We start from the raw sequence: 16,805 nt of genomic DNA on the forward strand, positions 1-16,805 counted from the left end.
GTTACCTCTGTTCCAGGAACCTCGATTCCAAGACCACAGCTTCGAGTTGACAGCGTAAGTTTGCGACAGACTTATGGCAAGACAGCACCTTGGATGCGTAGAGCGGGAGGTCAAACATCCAAGTACAAATCAGGAACTGTCGATCTACCTGTCAAACTTCAGTGGTCGGACTTGGACGAAAAAGACAGTTTGTTCCTCTCTGAAATTGTTGTCCACTGTGGAGACCGCAAACTACTCCTTGCAGACTGCTCCGAAGTGGTTTCTGAAACGGTCGAAATTATCAAAACCGGAAGCTCAACAAACGAAGAAACGGCAACGCTTGTCTTTTTGGTGCGAGTGGGGGGACTCGGGCACATTCAAACGTTGATGGATCGTCTCATGAAAGTCCGTAGTGTTTTGAGCGTCGAAAGACGGTTTGGTTCGGAGTTGCGCTAGCTATTAGGACTATTACTCGATTAGCCTCATCGAAGTCTCTTGCTGCTCGAACCGACTGTGAATATGCACTATCACAACAAACGGCACCTGCGCCACGCTTTGTAAAGCTTCATTATATACATTTGCGCCGCCTACACTTTATTCCCATCAAATGTTCAGTAAATGCATGAAAAACCTGTTGCAGCCTTTTTAACTAAAGTGCTGTTCATTCCAATTCCAATTTACACTAGAACATTGTCTGTCGCTTTCCTTCGTTCAAGCTGTTTTGGTTGTGAGGAGTCCAACTCCATGTCTTCTAATTTAATCTGCTCGAAGCAACTGACAAAGATTCCAATTGAAATCAAGAAGGCACACCATGTGCTGTAGTAAAGGTCGCCGACACTCTGTCCTGGTCCACCAATCCCGGTGATCAGCGCTACTGCGGCTCCAAAAAGAAAGACCAAGAAAATAGAAATGATCATCTCGATGTGTGTTTGGAAACGACTGCATTGACAGGACGGACAGCACATCAGAAGCATCCGACCGGCGACAACCAGACCTCCAACTAGCATTCCTGTGAGGGCAACGACCATGGCCAGAACGGTTCGTGAACAAAAGGTCACGGCCCCGATTGTAATTTCATCGAAACCACAGTTGCCAGAGATAGTGTGCCAAATGTGCATGGCTGCACCAAGTACTACAAAGCAAACTTTGCAAATGCCGACCCAAACGAAGGACATATAGTCGTTCTTTTTTACCCCGAATGCCGCCTTGAGATAAGACATCATTTGAATGCTAGATGTGATAATAGATGCCCAAGAAAAATAGTACAGATTGGCGGTCTTGATCTCTCCAATTCCATTCACAGCCCAAGAATTTGCGGAGTGCATCGTCAGTACCAAGTTGACAAGCCAAACGATAAAACAAAATATGGATAGAGATCCACCAATCCAAAACCGTGAGACGATGGTGTAGCAGTGCGGCGAAAGGCACAGAACAAATAAAAAACCAGAAAGAACGGACACAACACAGGGTGCGGTACTCATGTAAATCTGGACCGGTGTCAGGCGTTTATTTTGATTCGATGCCGCATCGTACGCTGAGGCAGCGCATACCAAAGAAAAGATAGCAAGAAAGAAGTACTTCCGTGCAATAGGCGCCCGATCCTTTTCCAATGGATCAGTATATACTTGCTCCGACTTTCCCGTTGTGTCACTACTACTCCGCAAAGTCGACATGTCTCTTGCCGAAGTAACGCCAACTTGCCGACCCACCAGTACGGGTGCAATGTATCCGTCTTGGTTGATTTCTTCTCCCACTTCCTCGATATTGTGATGTTCTTCCAAGCATCCCAGTCCGATTCGAACATAGAGCAAGAAGCACAGCCATGACGCGTAGTACAGGTTTCCAACAGTTGCAGCAGGTCCTTGTACGCCCGTTGCAAAAACTGCATTGAATCCAGATACGATACTGAGTAGTACACTTAAAACAAGCTCCGTACGCAGTGGTAATCTGTTCTGTACCAGTAAACGCTCCCACACCGGCAGAGAGTCCTGTTGATGCAATTGACTGTCCGCGGCCGTCCAGCGTCCAGCCAAATGCATACCAATTGCGGTTGCGCTTAGTGCTGATCCAATAACCCCCGAGAGCCACGAGGTAACTGTACGGCGGCAGAGCTGCGGTGGAAGATTGGAATTCTCACGAACGACGCGACAGACGGTCGTGTACTTGGCGTCGGCGCTGTACTGCGAAGCGTACGCCCACAATACTTGTGTCCAAACATACTGGGAACTGGCGATTACTACAAAACTTGATAAAAACGCTGCCATCCATATGCCTGTTCGAATACGCAGTCGGTAGAGAGACTTGTACCACATCGCCCGACTTTCCGAATCCATTCTGTACGAAGAATCCCAGGATGTCGCCGGTAGCAAAGCACTGTCCGCTTGATTTTTGGCTGCCCGTGTGAGACGAAACGTAGCTGCTACTGTCTGGTATACTAAAGAAATGGCTAGGATCTCCGAGATCCAAGCCATGTAGTATAGATTAGCGTTGTCAGCGACGTGACCGTAATGGTCAACGGCCGCCAAGTGCTCATAGGGATTGTCGGAACTATTGGCGGAGTAGTTCCGTGTCTGCAGCATGATAGCCATGATACTGTAGGTTTGAATTGCGAACATGGCTAACAGCAAGAGTAGCAGTTTGACGGTCACTCTGATCGTCGCGTAGGCACAGGTGCCGCCCCGACGACTGTGGCAGTAGATGAGTACGAGACAAACACCTCCCAAAGAGAATGTGACTGCACCTGTCGGAACCAAGACATTTTGAAACATGCGCCTGCACTTCCCTCCTTCGTTCGAAATTGCGTTCTCGTACGCTTGCTGGAAGTTGTCGTCGTCCACGAGGTCGAGCAAAGCGTAGGTTTCGTGTTGCAGGCAGTGGTGCATGGCATCGAGTGCGGACAGCACCGTTAGAGCCGTCGTCAGAAGCAAAGCTGCTAGAAGCTGAGAAACGGAAGTCAGATCAGGTTGATGCAGTTGCCAGTCCGAGGGTAATTCCGAGGGGAATTGGCCCCGGAGGTGCGAAGAAGAGTGCGAGCCAGGGCTGACAGTGAGGGCATTCCCTTCCGGAGTGACGAGAAAAAATGACCTCTTCCGCCGGCTTGAGCTTTTTAACTGGGATCGACTTTCTTCACCACAATCAGATAAGTCTCTATTGAAAACTCCGGTGCATTCGTTGTGTCGGTGATCCATCGTGGTTGTGAGAATGGTTGGGGTCAAGATTTTCCGCCATGGCCCTCGGCAGATTTTATGTACTTTCCAGAGATCGGTCGGTCGGACGGTGTGCGCTTTCTTCGCAGTTACCGTCACGGTTACCTTGGAGTGACTATTTCTTATCTCCCATCAATATTTGGTATACTAAAATAGTCATCATGGTACTCGAGATATATGATGCAGACGTTATTCGTGAATAAATATAGTCCCGTAACGTATTCCCATGAATGTGTCCAATCCGTCCAAGCCCTACTAATAGAAACCTATTTACATGTACTGTTAGTTGGTTTTCTACGAACGCCTGCAAAACTGGGCTGCGCGGGTTCTTCGGACGACAATGCCCTAATGGATGTACTTTGGATGTGAAAAACACTGACGGTGAGATGGTGGACACCGCGCAAGGCTTTGGATGTCATCCCATAAGCGCGTCATACATCCGCGCAATCGGATAGACACAAAACAAAGAAGATTGCCATCCGCCTAGGAAGACAAAAGTCGCATTCGAATCAGCAATGTCCGTTGATCCTCCCAAGCGAGACAAGTTTGCCGCTCTGGCGCAACAATTGCAACTGAAGCAGGCGTCATCCAATGTTTCTCAATCGATACAAATCGCTCCACAAGGTGATAAGCTGGCCGCCATGGGGGCAGCACGATCAACTAACGAAGATTCGCTGTCGAATCGAAGTGATGCGCTACGAGCACCCCGTCGGGACAAGCTAGCCGCCATGGGACAACGGATTTCACCGAGCACTGGTGAAGCATCACTGTTGCCGGAATCACCGAAACAGAAAGAGCAAGAAGAGGCTCAAGAAAGCCGCAGGAACGCTATGGAAGAACGGGCTCGACAGCGCGACTCCGTCTGGAAGGATCTCGAAAGGGCAGAAGCAGCAACCATTAAGCTCCTCCAACTTGCCCAAGAAACAGCAGCGACATTAGCGGACGCGACAAATTCCGTGATACCGTTGACAACGCTGTCTAAAAATGCCGCGGCTTATCGTGATACTCTCTCGAACATTCACGATTGGCTTTCACCACACTCGTCTCTCGTCGTTGCCTACCAGGCACCCTCGCGCACCAATCATGTGTACGAGGCCCGGGTAGAATGGCGGCTAGCCGAAGAGAAACGAGCGCTTCTGCAAGAGTTCTTGCGCCTTCATAAACACCAGGAAAGTGTCGCAATAGAGGACGATGCACTGCCTGTAACGGATATCTTGAAGCGGAAACGAGACGAATAATGTGATGGCTTTGGAACCTTTTCTTTAACTACCGAGCGATGTTGCCGGGTCCTATACCATGATTTAGCATGCACTCAAAGTACTTCCTTGTGCTGTGAATACTGCGCTCCCTTTGCCTACGTGCGACTGAAGCGTATATCATCGCAAGCCTATACCATGGGTAAAACAACAATGGCTGTTGCAGGTAGATTTTGGGCCGCAAAAAGTGTGGATACTTTTCCATAGCCCTCCTAACTTGCTTACCGGTAAACCAACCAATACGATTCTGTGGCATTCCCCACAAAGAATGTCTCAATCTTTTACCATTTTACGTAGTGGAGGAGGAATTACATGAACAAAACAGAAAAATGATGTGGCAAATACGGAACGTGTAGCAATACAAGAAAATTGTTGCAAACAAGTAATTTAATATGTAAAATGTATACAGATCATCGCCGTACATAGGCAGTGTACTCATATTTATAGTCCACTGGGTTTGGACGAGAATAACGTCACAAGCTGCATCAGTTTGTCCTGTAACGAAGCAGATTGCGGTGGAGGTGGCGGTGGAAGCTGCACGCTGCCCCCCGATGGCTTATTGCTGTTAAGCGAAAAGAGCAAAGATTGCAGCACGTTGTGATCTAGTCCGCCTCCTAGTTGCGACAGCTGCTGGACTGTTGATTGTTGCTGCGGTATAGGCTGCGGTGTAGACGGCGTTCCCTGACCTTTTAAGGTTTCCAGTAAGCTGAGGAGAGTGGAAGCATTGCTTGTTGGCTGTGTCTGGTGGTGGGAAGCCTGACTAAAAGGCTGTTGCTGAACCTGCGGTGCCGGAGAAACAGTCGAAAAAGGATAGGAGGGAGCTGGTTTACTTCGTGCTGCCAGTAAAGACTGGACGAGTGCAGCCGTATCTGTCGCCGTCTGTGACTGATCTCTTGAAATTAGACGAAGCAGTTGACTCCGTACTTCAATCTCGCGTTGCAGTGCCTGCTGCATGGCATTTGGGGGAACAGAATCGTGCTGCGTCGACGCAGGAGCGGGCTGTTGTTCAAAAAGCATCTGTAGATTCACACGCGAGGGGTCCGGAACAGGGGGTTGTTGCCTTTGTTGCTGCAAAGCCGCAATCAAGTTGGCAACGCTGGTGTTACTAACGTTGCTTGTTGTGCGTGTAGTAATCTGCGGCTGCGGAAGGACCGCGCGAGGACGATTCCGCTCAATGACAGCTATTTTGTGGCTGGCATCTATCACTAACGTTTCGAACCTTTTGTTCTCTTCTTCAAGCTTCATATTTTTCTTGCTAAGTGCCAGGCACTGGTCCTGGAGGAGATCTTCTTCGGAACGTTCCCGCTCCCGACGCTTGCGCGCATAGATGGCGTCCATCTGGCGCTTGCGTTCCTTTCGAGCGCGATTACGAGCAATATCGGCGGCTTCCACGAGCTTGCTCAACTCGACCGAGTCTCCATCGGCTTGCTTTCCGTTCTTGCGGCGCTTCTTGGCCACATGATCAATTGGTAGAGCGGAAAGGTCCATAGCGGCCTCTTGTGCCGAAACAGACGCGGCAGAACGCTTCGAACGTTGTTTGATCCAAGCGGATAACTTAGAGTACATCCAGGTGCCCCCGAGTGTGGTTGGGAGACTTTCCTTCGTGAGACCGTAGGGTTCGAGCTTGGGCAACATGTCTTTTTCGGAAGTCGTCACGTGTACGTGGCATTTGCCGCTATCCTCGTCTCGAAAGAGCTGTGTGGTAATAGGAATGATGGTTTGTAGGTAGGTTCGCTTGGCGCCCGATGGAGGGCGACAGCACAAGTGAAAGGAACTTATTCTTACGGGCAAGGCATCGCTGGCAAAGTGTAGTACCCGTTGCAATTCAACGCGATCGATGTTGGCCTTGTTGAGGAGACGGAGAACGACAACACCGTCTGTCTGAGCCTTGGATGACTGCGCTGCCATACTGAACCAGTAAAAGAGACATCGCAAACGGCTCTCCTTGATGTTAAGATCTGGAGATTCGGAACGCGCACGATCCATGCACAGTACGGTTCTACCCCACTTATCATCGGGCAATTTGACAACGAGACCCGATGAGAGGTTCTCGACGTCTTCCGCGGTGAGAGCGCCTTCTCCCGAGAGCTCGTGTAGAGGTAGGAAGGCTCGTTCACCAAACGTGGAGCGTCTCCGAGTCCAGTAATTCGCGAGACGGCGAGCCGTGGAAGGAACGTCGTATTTCTCGCGGCGCAAGAAGTGGAGTGGTTTGGACTCGCTCTGTACCAATTCTGGACACCTTGCCAAGGCCAGAGAATAGTCCGCATTGTCTACCGGGGATAACGCGCGTAGGGCTAGCGTAAGTTCCGCTTCCGCCTTTCGGTTCTTTTTGGCAGGGTATTCGGAAAGCTCCTTGGTAGCCGAAAAGGCCTTCGATAAAGCGGTATCCTTCGAAATGCTTCGTTTCTTTAGAGGGCCTACTTCTGCACTGCTTTCGGAAGAGGGATACTCTTCATTGGAAATGGTAGCCGGTTGCTTGTAGTTGTCCATGTTGACGCGGAGGTCCATTGTTAAGAAGTTCCGCTTTACACTTTGTACGATGCGCTAAGACCGAGCGGATTGTAGAGTTCGCAACGAAACGAGAGGTAACTGAACGACTGCAGCGGTTTGAGTGGATTGCGTCGGTTTTTGGATGGCACACGTAGAAAATGTACCAAGTAGCTACGCACAAAAATGGTATCACAATACGACGCGAAAGGGGGTTCCACAGCAATCGTGGTAACTCGCTGGGATGGAATTCTCCATAGAAAGCACACCGGAGAGATCTTTCCTCATCCATATAAATTATCAATGAGTGTTCAACACGAATTTCATATGTTTGTTTAATAAATCTTTCTGAACCTGAACAATATTTCTAAATTCGGTCCCGTCCAGAGGCGGAACGTACCTGCACTAGTCGTACATTATGCCGAAAGCTCGATCGAAAATGTATACGCATGGTCAAATCACTTAACCACATGCTGTTTACTATGTTGAAGGAGTCGAGCCTAAATCCGAACTGGATGAACCAATCAAAATATTTTTAAATACTGACGTCGTAGTCCATGATTGTGATAAGCAACTGTGTTCTCTGAGTGTTTGCAACGTGGAAATATTTGCGATCGAATGTGACACAACGCACTTTTCTGAATGTTGCTTTCGACAATCAGGTTTCGTAAATAATGATAATGTATTTCGCAATTTCTGACTGTGACTGTCCCCTTCTGAAATTAATCCATCAACGTCGGCACGCATCGTTTCCACGATCTTCGGCGTCAGCAGGCGTTGTCGAGACATCGACAGATCAAGATGGATCTCCAACAGTTTCGATGAACAATCCAGAGAAGCCTACCAACAAAGGGTGATGGTCCAGTGTAATCATATAGTTAATTGTAAAATAAGAATGACTGAGAGAGCTATCAATTTCACCTACTTTTCGTCTCTTATATAATCCCTTGACTCATTCACAGTCAGCAGATCACAAAACTTTATTCGAATACATAAGAAAATCGATTCCGACTATTCGATCACGGTCGATGAAAATGGATTCTGGCTCCTCGCCGAACGAGCATCGATTCTGACTCCTCGATTACTGTCAATATAAATCAATTTCTGACTCAACGATCACATCAACGAAAAAGAGGAGATTCTTTCGACCGGAAGAAGGGTAGGTACGGTCATCGAAAGCCTTGACTGTGAATACGGAATTTTACACTCTGCTTCTCCTATAGATTGTAGATTTGATTATTAGATGCTGACTAGCAATTGGACCACTGTCAGTTAAGTCTCAGCAACAAGGATGTGAGAGGTATTTTTGTAACGACCACATATTTTGGATTTTAACTGTAGTGGTAGATATGCTCTCTCGTCTTTTTCGGAATTTGAATTCTGTCATATTGCGGAGCCAATTTTCACCAATCGGAATTGAAGAATATTGGACAGACATTTTTAGTTAACTGTAAATTCACTTTCAAGACTTATTAAACTTTCATCTATCTCGATAGTTGATCGAGCATGTCAGAAATATAGCGATGGCAGCGGTGGGATCGAATATCGCCAAAATCCAGTATTAAGCAATCGTACATCATTATGAATTTTGCTTTTATCGAATTCCTTAACAAACATACATTTACTTAAGAAAAAGCAGGCTATCTTTTTTTCTCACTCTGACCCCCGCCCTTGAAACGGATGGTTTTTGTTTATTTCTATCCACTCGCGCGATCCTTGCCAGGGAAAAACGTCCTTCTCATTATTTCCCACAATCCCTTTATTAATCACGCCCGATTTGATCCCAGGTACCAACCAGTGTTGCTCTTATCGCATCACTAATTTTTTGAACAAAGGACAGTTGAAGACAGCCGACCACCATGCCTATTTCAAACAGCAGTCACCTAGCTGGACACAACACCGTCCCGATAGGAAGCACCAAATATCAGAATAACGCTTTAGCTGGGTTTGACCCCTTTTTCTCCACGAAAACAAAGCATCCCGTAGCCGCTCGGTCGACGCACCTCTCAGGAAGCGTCACACCACCTTGTCAGCCAGAAGAGTCTCGAGATGGGGAAGGATCACCGGATAATCGTCCATTCACTCCCCCGGATATGGCCTCGGAACTCCGCGTCTTAGCAATGGAACTAAGCAAACTATCGTCTAGCAACTCAAGTTCTCAGTTAGAGCCTCAGACTCTGACCACCATCCGACATGATAATCAGAAAGTGATTCCTAAAAACACAAGCCCCGTGAAAAAGGAAAAAGGAACATTTCTTCCATGGCAAAGAAAAACAAATCGCAAGACCGATTATTTTGCAACTGCGACTAGTACATCAAAGGGTCTACGAACACAAAACAAACAGCCAGCCACAGCGACTAGAGGCAGATCTACCGGTGCTAGCATCAAAGCGAACCCCACGTCTCCATTGCTTCAAGAATTGTGGGACGTGCAGAAAGAATTCGACAAGACAGCGAAAGTGAAGGATTCCCTTGCCATACCATCACTTGCCAAGCCGCGTCCAACATCGTTCTTGACCGGTATGGAAACCATTCGTACCCCTGAATACGAAGCAGCTGAATGGCAAGTTAGCATACCAGCCAAGACTGAGTTCCAGGTTTGCATCAGACTCTCTCAATATCTTGAGACATATCAAAAAGAGGAATGTTTGCTGAATCTAAATGACTTAACAGGAGCAAGTCGGATGGAGCTTGCTTCGTTTGCTCGTGGTAGCTATGGTAGTCTTACAGGAAAGATAGCTGATTGTCACCGACCAATCGTGGAGTCACTTTTGGAGTGCGGCAGTGACATTCAGCAAATCTGTGGCTTTCTCACCTCGGACGTGTCTAACAGCGATCCAAGCAGCCGCCGAGAAGTTTTGATTGTTGAGAGGCAACGGCAATTTCTTTGCGTGTTTCGCGGTACGAATACCGAACAACTAGGAAAAGCTCCCAAAGACACCAATGTAACCATTCTGAAGGATACTGGAATACACGTTAGTGTCTTCATTGATCGGTACAAGGCGCTATGCGAAATTGAAGGAAAGCTGTTTACCTTGATAGATCAACTTGTTGAAGAGAACCCTTTTTATGACGTGGTCTTTTCAGGACACGGGTACGCCGCTGGTTTGGCTACATTGGCCTCTTACCGGTATGCATCCGCACGGCCGGAATTGCGTATAGGCAGCTTAGTCTCAGCAAGTCCCAAAGTCGGATTGGACGACTTTCGAAAGAGCGTGAATTCACTGTCGAATCTCAAGGTATTTCGATTAGAGTGCGGTCATTCCAAATTTCATTCGAGCAGCAGCCATGCTTGTCACGTAGGTCATTCGATCCGAATTCATCCTTCGAAACATACAGTTTCGGCATATCGGTTCAGCACTTGGCAAGGAGGGCTCGCTCTTCCATTCAAACGTGAAAAAGACGTGTCAAGCTATGCTGCAGCACTAGAATCCCTAGGCTCGGTTTGGATCGCCGACTTTCACAGAGAAGACGGAGCCGGAGTTCGTGGAACAGACAACGAAGTAAGACTTATGGTTTAAGACAACCTTCAGAAGCCAAAGAGTGTGTTTATCGCTGTACTATTTTGAAGTTATACAATAATGATCAACCAATCTATATTTAATGAATGTCTACTCCTCATGACGATAGCCTCTGACAGTTTCAATAAAATGGTGTGCGTTTTCTTCTGGTGTAGCGGCTTCAATACCATGCCCCAAGTTCATGACATGCCCAACGCTGCCTGCTTTTTTGAGAATTTCAATCGCTCGTTCTTCAATAACATCGTGATTGGCGAATAAAACGGCTGGATCCAAGTTTCCTTGTACACCCCCACGTCCTTCAAGACCAGCGGACTTGCGTCCGGCCTCGATGCGATCACGCCCGTCCGCCATATCGACAGTCCAGTCTAACGAAACGACATCTACGCCCGTCGCCGCCATGCGTTCAATCAATGCACCTGAGTGCTTGATGTAAATGACCGTCGGGACGTCAGGGTACTTTTCCTTAATTTTGTCAAGAATTTGCTTTTGGTAAGGAGCTGCAAAAGTATTGTAGTCCCGGGGTGATAGATGTCCGGCCCAAGAATCAAAAATCTGAATCAGCTGGGCGCCGTTCTCAATCTGGAAAAGGGCGTAGTCTCCAATGTTGTCCGCCAATTGTTGCAGAATAGCGTGAAGAAGATCAGGTTCGTTCAAGGCCATTTTCTTAATTTCCAGGTATTCCTTGGATGTTTTGCCTTCCACAATGTATGTTGCCAGTGTATAAGGGCATCCAACAAAGCCTAATACAGCAGTTTCCGGACCAACTTCTTGGCGCAAAGCCTTGAGAGCTTCGGCGACAAATGGCGTGGACTTGTATGGGTCCATGGGGTGCATCTACACAAAACACGAATAGAAAATGTAAGACTATATTAACACTATTAAGCAAGAAGCCATTCGTGTCGCTAGTCATTCCGTACCTTTTTGATGTCATCGTAGGAGCGCATCGGTTCCATAAGAGGACCAACTTTTTCATCAATGGTAAATTCACATCCAATACCTGGCAAAGGAGTCAAAATATCGGAAAAGAGAATGCATCCATCAGTCTGGTAATTGCGCCAAGGCTGCAGCGAGACTTCAACGGCGACTTCCGGAATTTCGGAACGTTCGCGAAAGGTGGGGTACTTTTTGCACAAGTCCCGGTATTCCGCAATGTGGCGACCAGCTTGTCGCATCATCCAAACAGGAGTGCGTTCTGTTTTTTCACCACGAGCCGCCCGAATAAGCAACGGATCTTGCGTGCTCTTTTGAGCGACATTGGCCGAGGAGGTCGTATCCGCTGCCGACGATGCCGAACTTGGAAGACGGAACGATTGTTGTTTCGCCGAGTTGGATACCGGATTAGTAAAGGCAGTCGTTTGGGAACCAGCCAGGAACAGGCTGAAAGCGACGTGGGACACTTTCATAATTGCAAGCAACAGAATTGTACAAAGAACTGTAAAACGATTGCTTGAGTGATCGATGGATACGTACAAAGTAAGATTTGTACAAGCACGAGAGTAGGCAATGTTTCTTCCCGTTTTGTTCCAGAGTAATATTAGCAGTTTCCAGAGTGTGTTGTGTCTTGCCATCCAAGTTGAAGTCCCTCGATCGGGTGAAAGACGTCAGGCATGACGAGCTAGGATTCTTCCACCTGGAGAGAACGCTTTTCTCATTTTGGCGCCAGACAAAAATTGATCACGACTGCTGCGTGACAGACCGATTATCGGACTAGATTCCCCATATCGGTTTCACCGTAAGCTATGCCATACAAACTGTCCGCTACCTGATAGCTGTCTGTACAACATGCTACTCGGCAACCTATTCAATCAGGCTGATTGAAAATCAATCCACTGATAGCGACAAACTTGATGAATCACAGTAAGCTGCACAAGTGTGTTAGTATTCCCGACTCCAAAAATTGGCCGTGGCTAAGTAACTGTAATAATCTCGATTGTCCGTTTTGTACTATTTGGTACTACGTCACTACGCGCACCAGTTGGTATCCGCTATAACACAATGCGCAACCGCATAATAGTCTAATGTGTTTACCAGTCCGCGGTTCCTTCAAACTGATTCGAGTTCTCGGGCGTAATTCCTTTGGATGCCAAAAGCTGTCCGAGCGGGGATTCCGGTTTGATTTTGCCCGACATGAAGGGATAGAATTTCCCGGGAGGTCCCGGATTCTTAACGAGTTCCTCCTTGACGATACCTTCGATGACCTCCCTTCCGTGCGCAATGTTGTAGACCGTTTCGGCAACCTTGGCTGGGACGCAGACTACCCCATCCTGGTCACCAACAATTGCGTCACCCGGCCTCACGGTGATTCCAGAAATGTTCAAGACACCGTTGCACTCCCACGGCTGCATCGCCGCAGGTCCCTGGCGTGCGGTAGTACTGTAAGCAAAGCAGGGGAATCCGTAATTGATGATTTCGTCGGTATCGCGTACGCTTCCGTCCGTGACGAGTCCACCAATGGCACGCTGCTTGAGACGGAGGAATTTAATATCTCCTCCAACGGATTCCCAAGGTCCAACGGAAGCCATGACGAGGACTTCGTTGGGCCCACACAATTCAAAAGCTTCGTACTCGGGTGACTGCCCCCCGGCGGGTTTGTCTTGAGCAATATCGGGACGAGCCGGGACAAAGTTGAGAGTGACGGCACGTCCAACGCACTTCATACTCGCGGACAAAGGACGAGCGCCGTCAATCTGTGCGCTAGGCCAGCCCATGACCCAGAGACCGTCTACCAGCGCTTGCGTAGAAAGACTGCCGAGCTTTTGGAGTAGGTCGTCGGAAATCGAGCCACCCGATGCCGGGCCTTGTGCGAACGAACGCGCTGCCACGTTCGAGATGCCACTGCGAGAAAGGAAGGTACGAGCGGAAGTTAACATGATGTGATTTCTAAGAGTAAGAAAAGTGGATGTAAGGCAATTCGTTCTAAATGCATTTAGCAGATGTCGATACCAACGATAGGGACGCGAGAGGATTCCAACAAGGATTCGAGTGGCTGACACGCGGATGCCCCTTTTTTTACCTTCACAGTCAGCCACTCGCGATTAATTTCGCTTGACAGTAGGAAGCATCGAGTAGTGCGTGCTTCTCTCGCGCAGGCGCAAGCTTACCAAATAACGAGAAAGCTTCATCTATTTCGGAATAGTCAAATCCTGTGGACAAACGTCACTCACATCCGACGTGAAATCTACTGACGGTAAACTCGGAGTAAACCCAGATTCCATATTCTCTTCGTTTGATCCTGCGTCCAAACAGCTTTGTAGATTCGAGGAGAATCGAACCTCCATTCTGTTCTTTACACAAGCACCAATTTCGCACAACGATGCATCGAAATTGATCGTAGGATCACCAGTCGTCCTTCCGGTCAATCCCATGGTCTCAATCGGAAGTTCCTAGAAAGCAGAAAGTCGCAAACGTAAGGTAAGATAAAACGCAGCATTAGACACATCCTGTGAATAGACCGAGAGCCATAACTTCAAAGTAAACTTACTGTTAGTTCATCGCTTCATCTGTTAGTACCCTCCTTAATTATGAAAGGCCATGAGACTCGACCCTTGGCTCGTGCCATTCTTGCCGACCGCACCTATGATATTGAATTTTGCGGTTACCTCAGCAATCATGCCAAACACGCTATTATTGCACTGGATCGGTTGCAGGCTTCTGAAAAGCGTGTACAGGAATATTGGGATAAATACACGACCCTGACTCCCTATAATCTAGAGCTTCACCGTTTGGAACAAAATTGGTCCGATATTAAACCGGCTTCCCGAACAGAATGGGAGCACTACCGCGGGCAGAAATCCAATTGGCAAGAGCAAGTCGCCTTTATGCAGCAGGAGTTGAAAGCGCTCGACCAGAACACAGACCAATTGGTACAAAAATATGCACCCAATTTGCTCTCCGGCATCGCTGGTGCCCTTACGCATGGCATTATTCATTTGGGATGGGCCATTGATGCCAGGTCTCCCTGGATGATCTGCGAAGGTCTTGCATACCTAAATTTCTGCCATTTGGGCATTGACGAGTCGGTTTTGCACTCAGACACACACATCGAGGCCGACCCAATGACGTCCTTCCAGCGCGTCGCCAACACTTTCCATACTGAAGATCTGCAACGACAGTGGATTGAAGCAACCAAGAACGCATACGACGAGAGCTTTCACAGAGAGCTCGCCCCCGCCGGGTTTCAGTGGCAGCTAGCCAAGATCTTGCGAGAGCCGCATCCGGTCGCAACCCATTTGCCGACTTGGTTAGACAAAAGCAATATTGAAGAAATCTACGAGTCCCTGTACCAGGCAACCACTTGGTTGTATATGGCAACTCGCGACAAACGAGGTCACGGCAATTTTGTTGTCTTACACGCTCTTACGTCTTTGTGGGGCTTAGAACAAACATGTCGCGTTCTTGAGAAAGGCACAGCTGGGATGGAAGACACCATACGTATTGTGGTCAAACAGTACTACGCCAGTTTGATATGTTTGTTGTGTACGGCCGGAAAAGGGTTTCCAACAGAAGCTGCCTTGAAGAAGATACAGGTGACATTCGCATCAACCAAGATTGATCCGGTCGATACGGACTGGTCCGGAGTTGTCAGTATGGGGATTGCAGAAAGCGAGGAACATAACATAAAGCTTGTCTATGTCATGAAGGAGCTTTGGAACCGCTATGGACGTTGGCACGGATATCTAGCAGCAGCCAAATCTTTTACAGTTACACCAAATATTGGTCCCGGCGAACCTGCCTTTTCTGTGGACAGCAAAGATAGTTGACACCATGGTCTGGTGGTGGATGACGGTGAAAGTAACGACACAGCATAAAGTATCAATAAGTACGTTCTCCTCACAGGAAACAAAGAGTTGATTAAGTTGCAAGGATGTATAGGAGCGCATCACTTGTGACAAAGCATAGCACGCTATCATTGTGCCTGAATATAATCCAGGAATGACTGGGCAATACCTCTTTCCGAGGAATCCTCGGGAGGATGCCCTGCTATCCATAGAATGTATTGCCGACGAAGTCGTTTTATCTCCGTCGGAGGAATTCTCCGTGCACACTGGAAATAAAGAGTTGTACCATAAATCGGGATGGGCAGCTTTCCTCCTGCCGAAGTCGACTTGTTTTGTGCAGCTGATATCAGTGTACATATTTCTTGACTGACCGAGTCTACGTTGTTCAAAGTGTTTGCATCACTGGCCGCATGCTGCTTGGTGGACATACCTTCCAACAAAGGCTTTTCACTCAAGAAGGAGTCCAAAATCTCGTCAACACGTTCTTCTAGCGTTAACACACGATGTAAACCTTCGACGATCGTTTCATCGTTGGAGCCGCTCTTAGTAGGTGGTACAGTACACACGCTCGTTTCGTCGAGGTTTTCTGGTACAGCTTCTCCCTTATCTTCAGTCCCAGGGTGACTGCTGTTGTTTATTCTCGTGAAGGTCGCACGTTTGAAGGTTGACTTTTTGACTGGTTTCTTTTCCACGACAGCCTCTTCCGAGCGACAAATTGCATCACTGAGTTGATGCATGTTGTAAACCGACTTTTCCAACAAGTTCAAGGCGAGTCCAGTTTTACGCAACTCGGCCGGTCGGACATCAACTCGATACAGAGGCTGATCCCAGCGATTGCGACTGTCCGGTGGCTCGTACCTTTGCATCAGTTCCTGCAGCAGCGCATCACTATAGAATGCCTCACTATCGGCACTGGACTGCCGTCGAAGTGCATTCCACTGTTGTACCAAAGAAACGTCATTCAAGACCCAGATGACACCGTGTCGTTCACCAACAGCCTTACTGATACAATACAGTTCGTAGCGAAATCCTTTGATATAATTGAGTGAATCGAGAATGACGAGAGTATTGGTCTCGCGGGATGCCGCGACGGCCCGGTCAAAGGCAGCTTTGAGAGCGCCCCGTGACTTCTTCTCATCGTAAGAAGTGGCGTAGCACGCCGCTTGTGTTCGACCGGGACTGGTGGATGCCTCGTTGATGATGAGACATGCGAGATTACGGGCGCGTGCGCGCTCGGCAAAGAGATGCGCCAAGGTTGTTTTGCCCGCCGACGGATGTCCCGTGATTATCAAGCAAGGCATCGCAAACCAGGCCACCCACACACGTGTCGATCGGAGAAAGGCGTTCGACTACAGAGCTTTTATGTCACTCGACGACCCGCTAGCGCCGTCCGGAGCATCAATGTTGTTAGTGCTTACAGATAGAACGAGATCGATATTCGTCTAAGGCGTCGCGGCCTAGTTGTAAGATTCATTCGGGGTGATCTCGGTGTTCGAAACGTCAAGTGTCCTTGTCGGATGTGCCAAAGAAATCACGGAAACGAGGGCGCTGACAAAGCCCCTTTCCCGGTCCATTTCC

At 48.2% G+C, this 16,805-nt stretch overlaps 7 protein-coding genes across 7 annotated transcripts; 2 read left to right on the forward strand and 5 right to left on the reverse strand.

Moving 5' to 3' along the window:
- Positions 1-656: 656 nt before the first annotated feature.
- On the reverse strand, positions 657-3,167 carry PHATRDRAFT_34124 (predicted protein; the record flags this gene model as incomplete). Its single annotated transcript, XM_002178615.1, has 1 exon — positions 657-3,167. One exon carries the CDS (start codon positions 3,165-3,167, stop codon positions 657-659), a length of 2,511 nt encoding a protein of 836 aa, XP_002178651.1.
- Positions 3,168-3,700: 533 nt separating this feature from the next.
- Positions 3,701-4,423, forward strand: PHATRDRAFT_34125 (predicted protein; the record flags this gene model as incomplete). The annotated part of the gene is made up of 1 exon (XM_002178340.1): positions 3,701-4,423. One exon carries the CDS (start codon positions 3,701-3,703, stop codon positions 4,421-4,423), a length of 723 nt encoding a protein of 240 aa, XP_002178376.1.
- A 1,700-nt stretch (positions 4,424-6,123) lies between these two features.
- PHATRDRAFT_44648 (predicted protein) lies at positions 6,124-6,985 on the reverse strand (the record flags this gene model as incomplete). The annotated part of the gene is made up of 2 exons (XM_002178616.1): positions 6,227-6,985; positions 6,124-6,136 (listed from the first exon to the last, which is right to left on the reverse strand). Coding segments are annotated over exons 1-2 (735 nt in total), but the record flags the coding sequence as incomplete, so codon positions are not given.
- Positions 6,986-8,684: 1,699 nt separating this feature from the next.
- HemE_2 (uroporphyrinogen decarboxylase) lies at positions 8,685-11,958 on the reverse strand. The gene is made up of 2 exons (XM_002178617.1): positions 11,367-11,958; positions 8,685-11,283 (listed from the first exon to the last, which is right to left on the reverse strand). Exons 1-2 carry the CDS (start codon positions 11,850-11,852, stop codon positions 10,540-10,542), a joined length of 1,230 nt encoding a protein of 409 aa, XP_002178653.1. The 5' UTR covers positions 11,853-11,958; the 3' UTR covers positions 8,685-10,539.
- Positions 11,959-12,458: 500 nt separating this feature from the next.
- On the reverse strand, positions 12,459-13,362 carry PHATRDRAFT_44651 (predicted protein). Its single transcript, XM_002178618.1, has one exon. It carries the CDS (start codon positions 13,317-13,319, stop codon positions 12,474-12,476), a length of 846 nt encoding a protein of 281 aa, XP_002178654.1. The 5' UTR covers positions 13,320-13,362; the 3' UTR covers positions 12,459-12,473.
- A 481-nt stretch (positions 13,363-13,843) lies between these two features.
- PHATRDRAFT_44652 (predicted protein) lies at positions 13,844-15,209 on the forward strand (the record flags this gene model as incomplete). Its single annotated transcript, XM_002178341.1, has 2 exons — positions 13,844-13,860; positions 13,957-15,209. Exon 2 carries the CDS (start codon positions 13,971-13,973, stop codon positions 15,207-15,209), a length of 1,239 nt encoding a protein of 412 aa, XP_002178377.1. The 5' UTR covers positions 13,844-13,860; positions 13,957-13,970.
- Positions 15,210-15,355: 146 nt separating this feature from the next.
- PHATRDRAFT_19191 (predicted protein) lies at positions 15,356-16,715 on the reverse strand (the record flags this gene model as incomplete). The annotated part of the gene is made up of 2 exons (XM_002178619.1): positions 15,974-16,715; positions 15,356-15,670 (listed from the first exon to the last, which is right to left on the reverse strand). The coding sequence occupies exons 1-2, from the start codon at positions 16,526-16,528 to the stop codon at positions 15,356-15,358; spliced, it is 870 nt and encodes a 289-aa protein (XP_002178655.1). The 5' UTR covers positions 16,529-16,715.
- Between the last annotated feature and the right edge of the window lie 90 nt (positions 16,716-16,805).

Source organism: Phaeodactylum tricornutum, chromosome 4 (genome assembly GCF_000150955.2).
Source record: "Phaeodactylum tricornutum CCAP 1055/1 chromosome 4, whole genome shotgun sequence".
NCBI lineage: Eukaryota > Bacillariophyta > Bacillariophyceae > Surirellales > Neidiaceae > Phaeodactylum > Phaeodactylum tricornutum.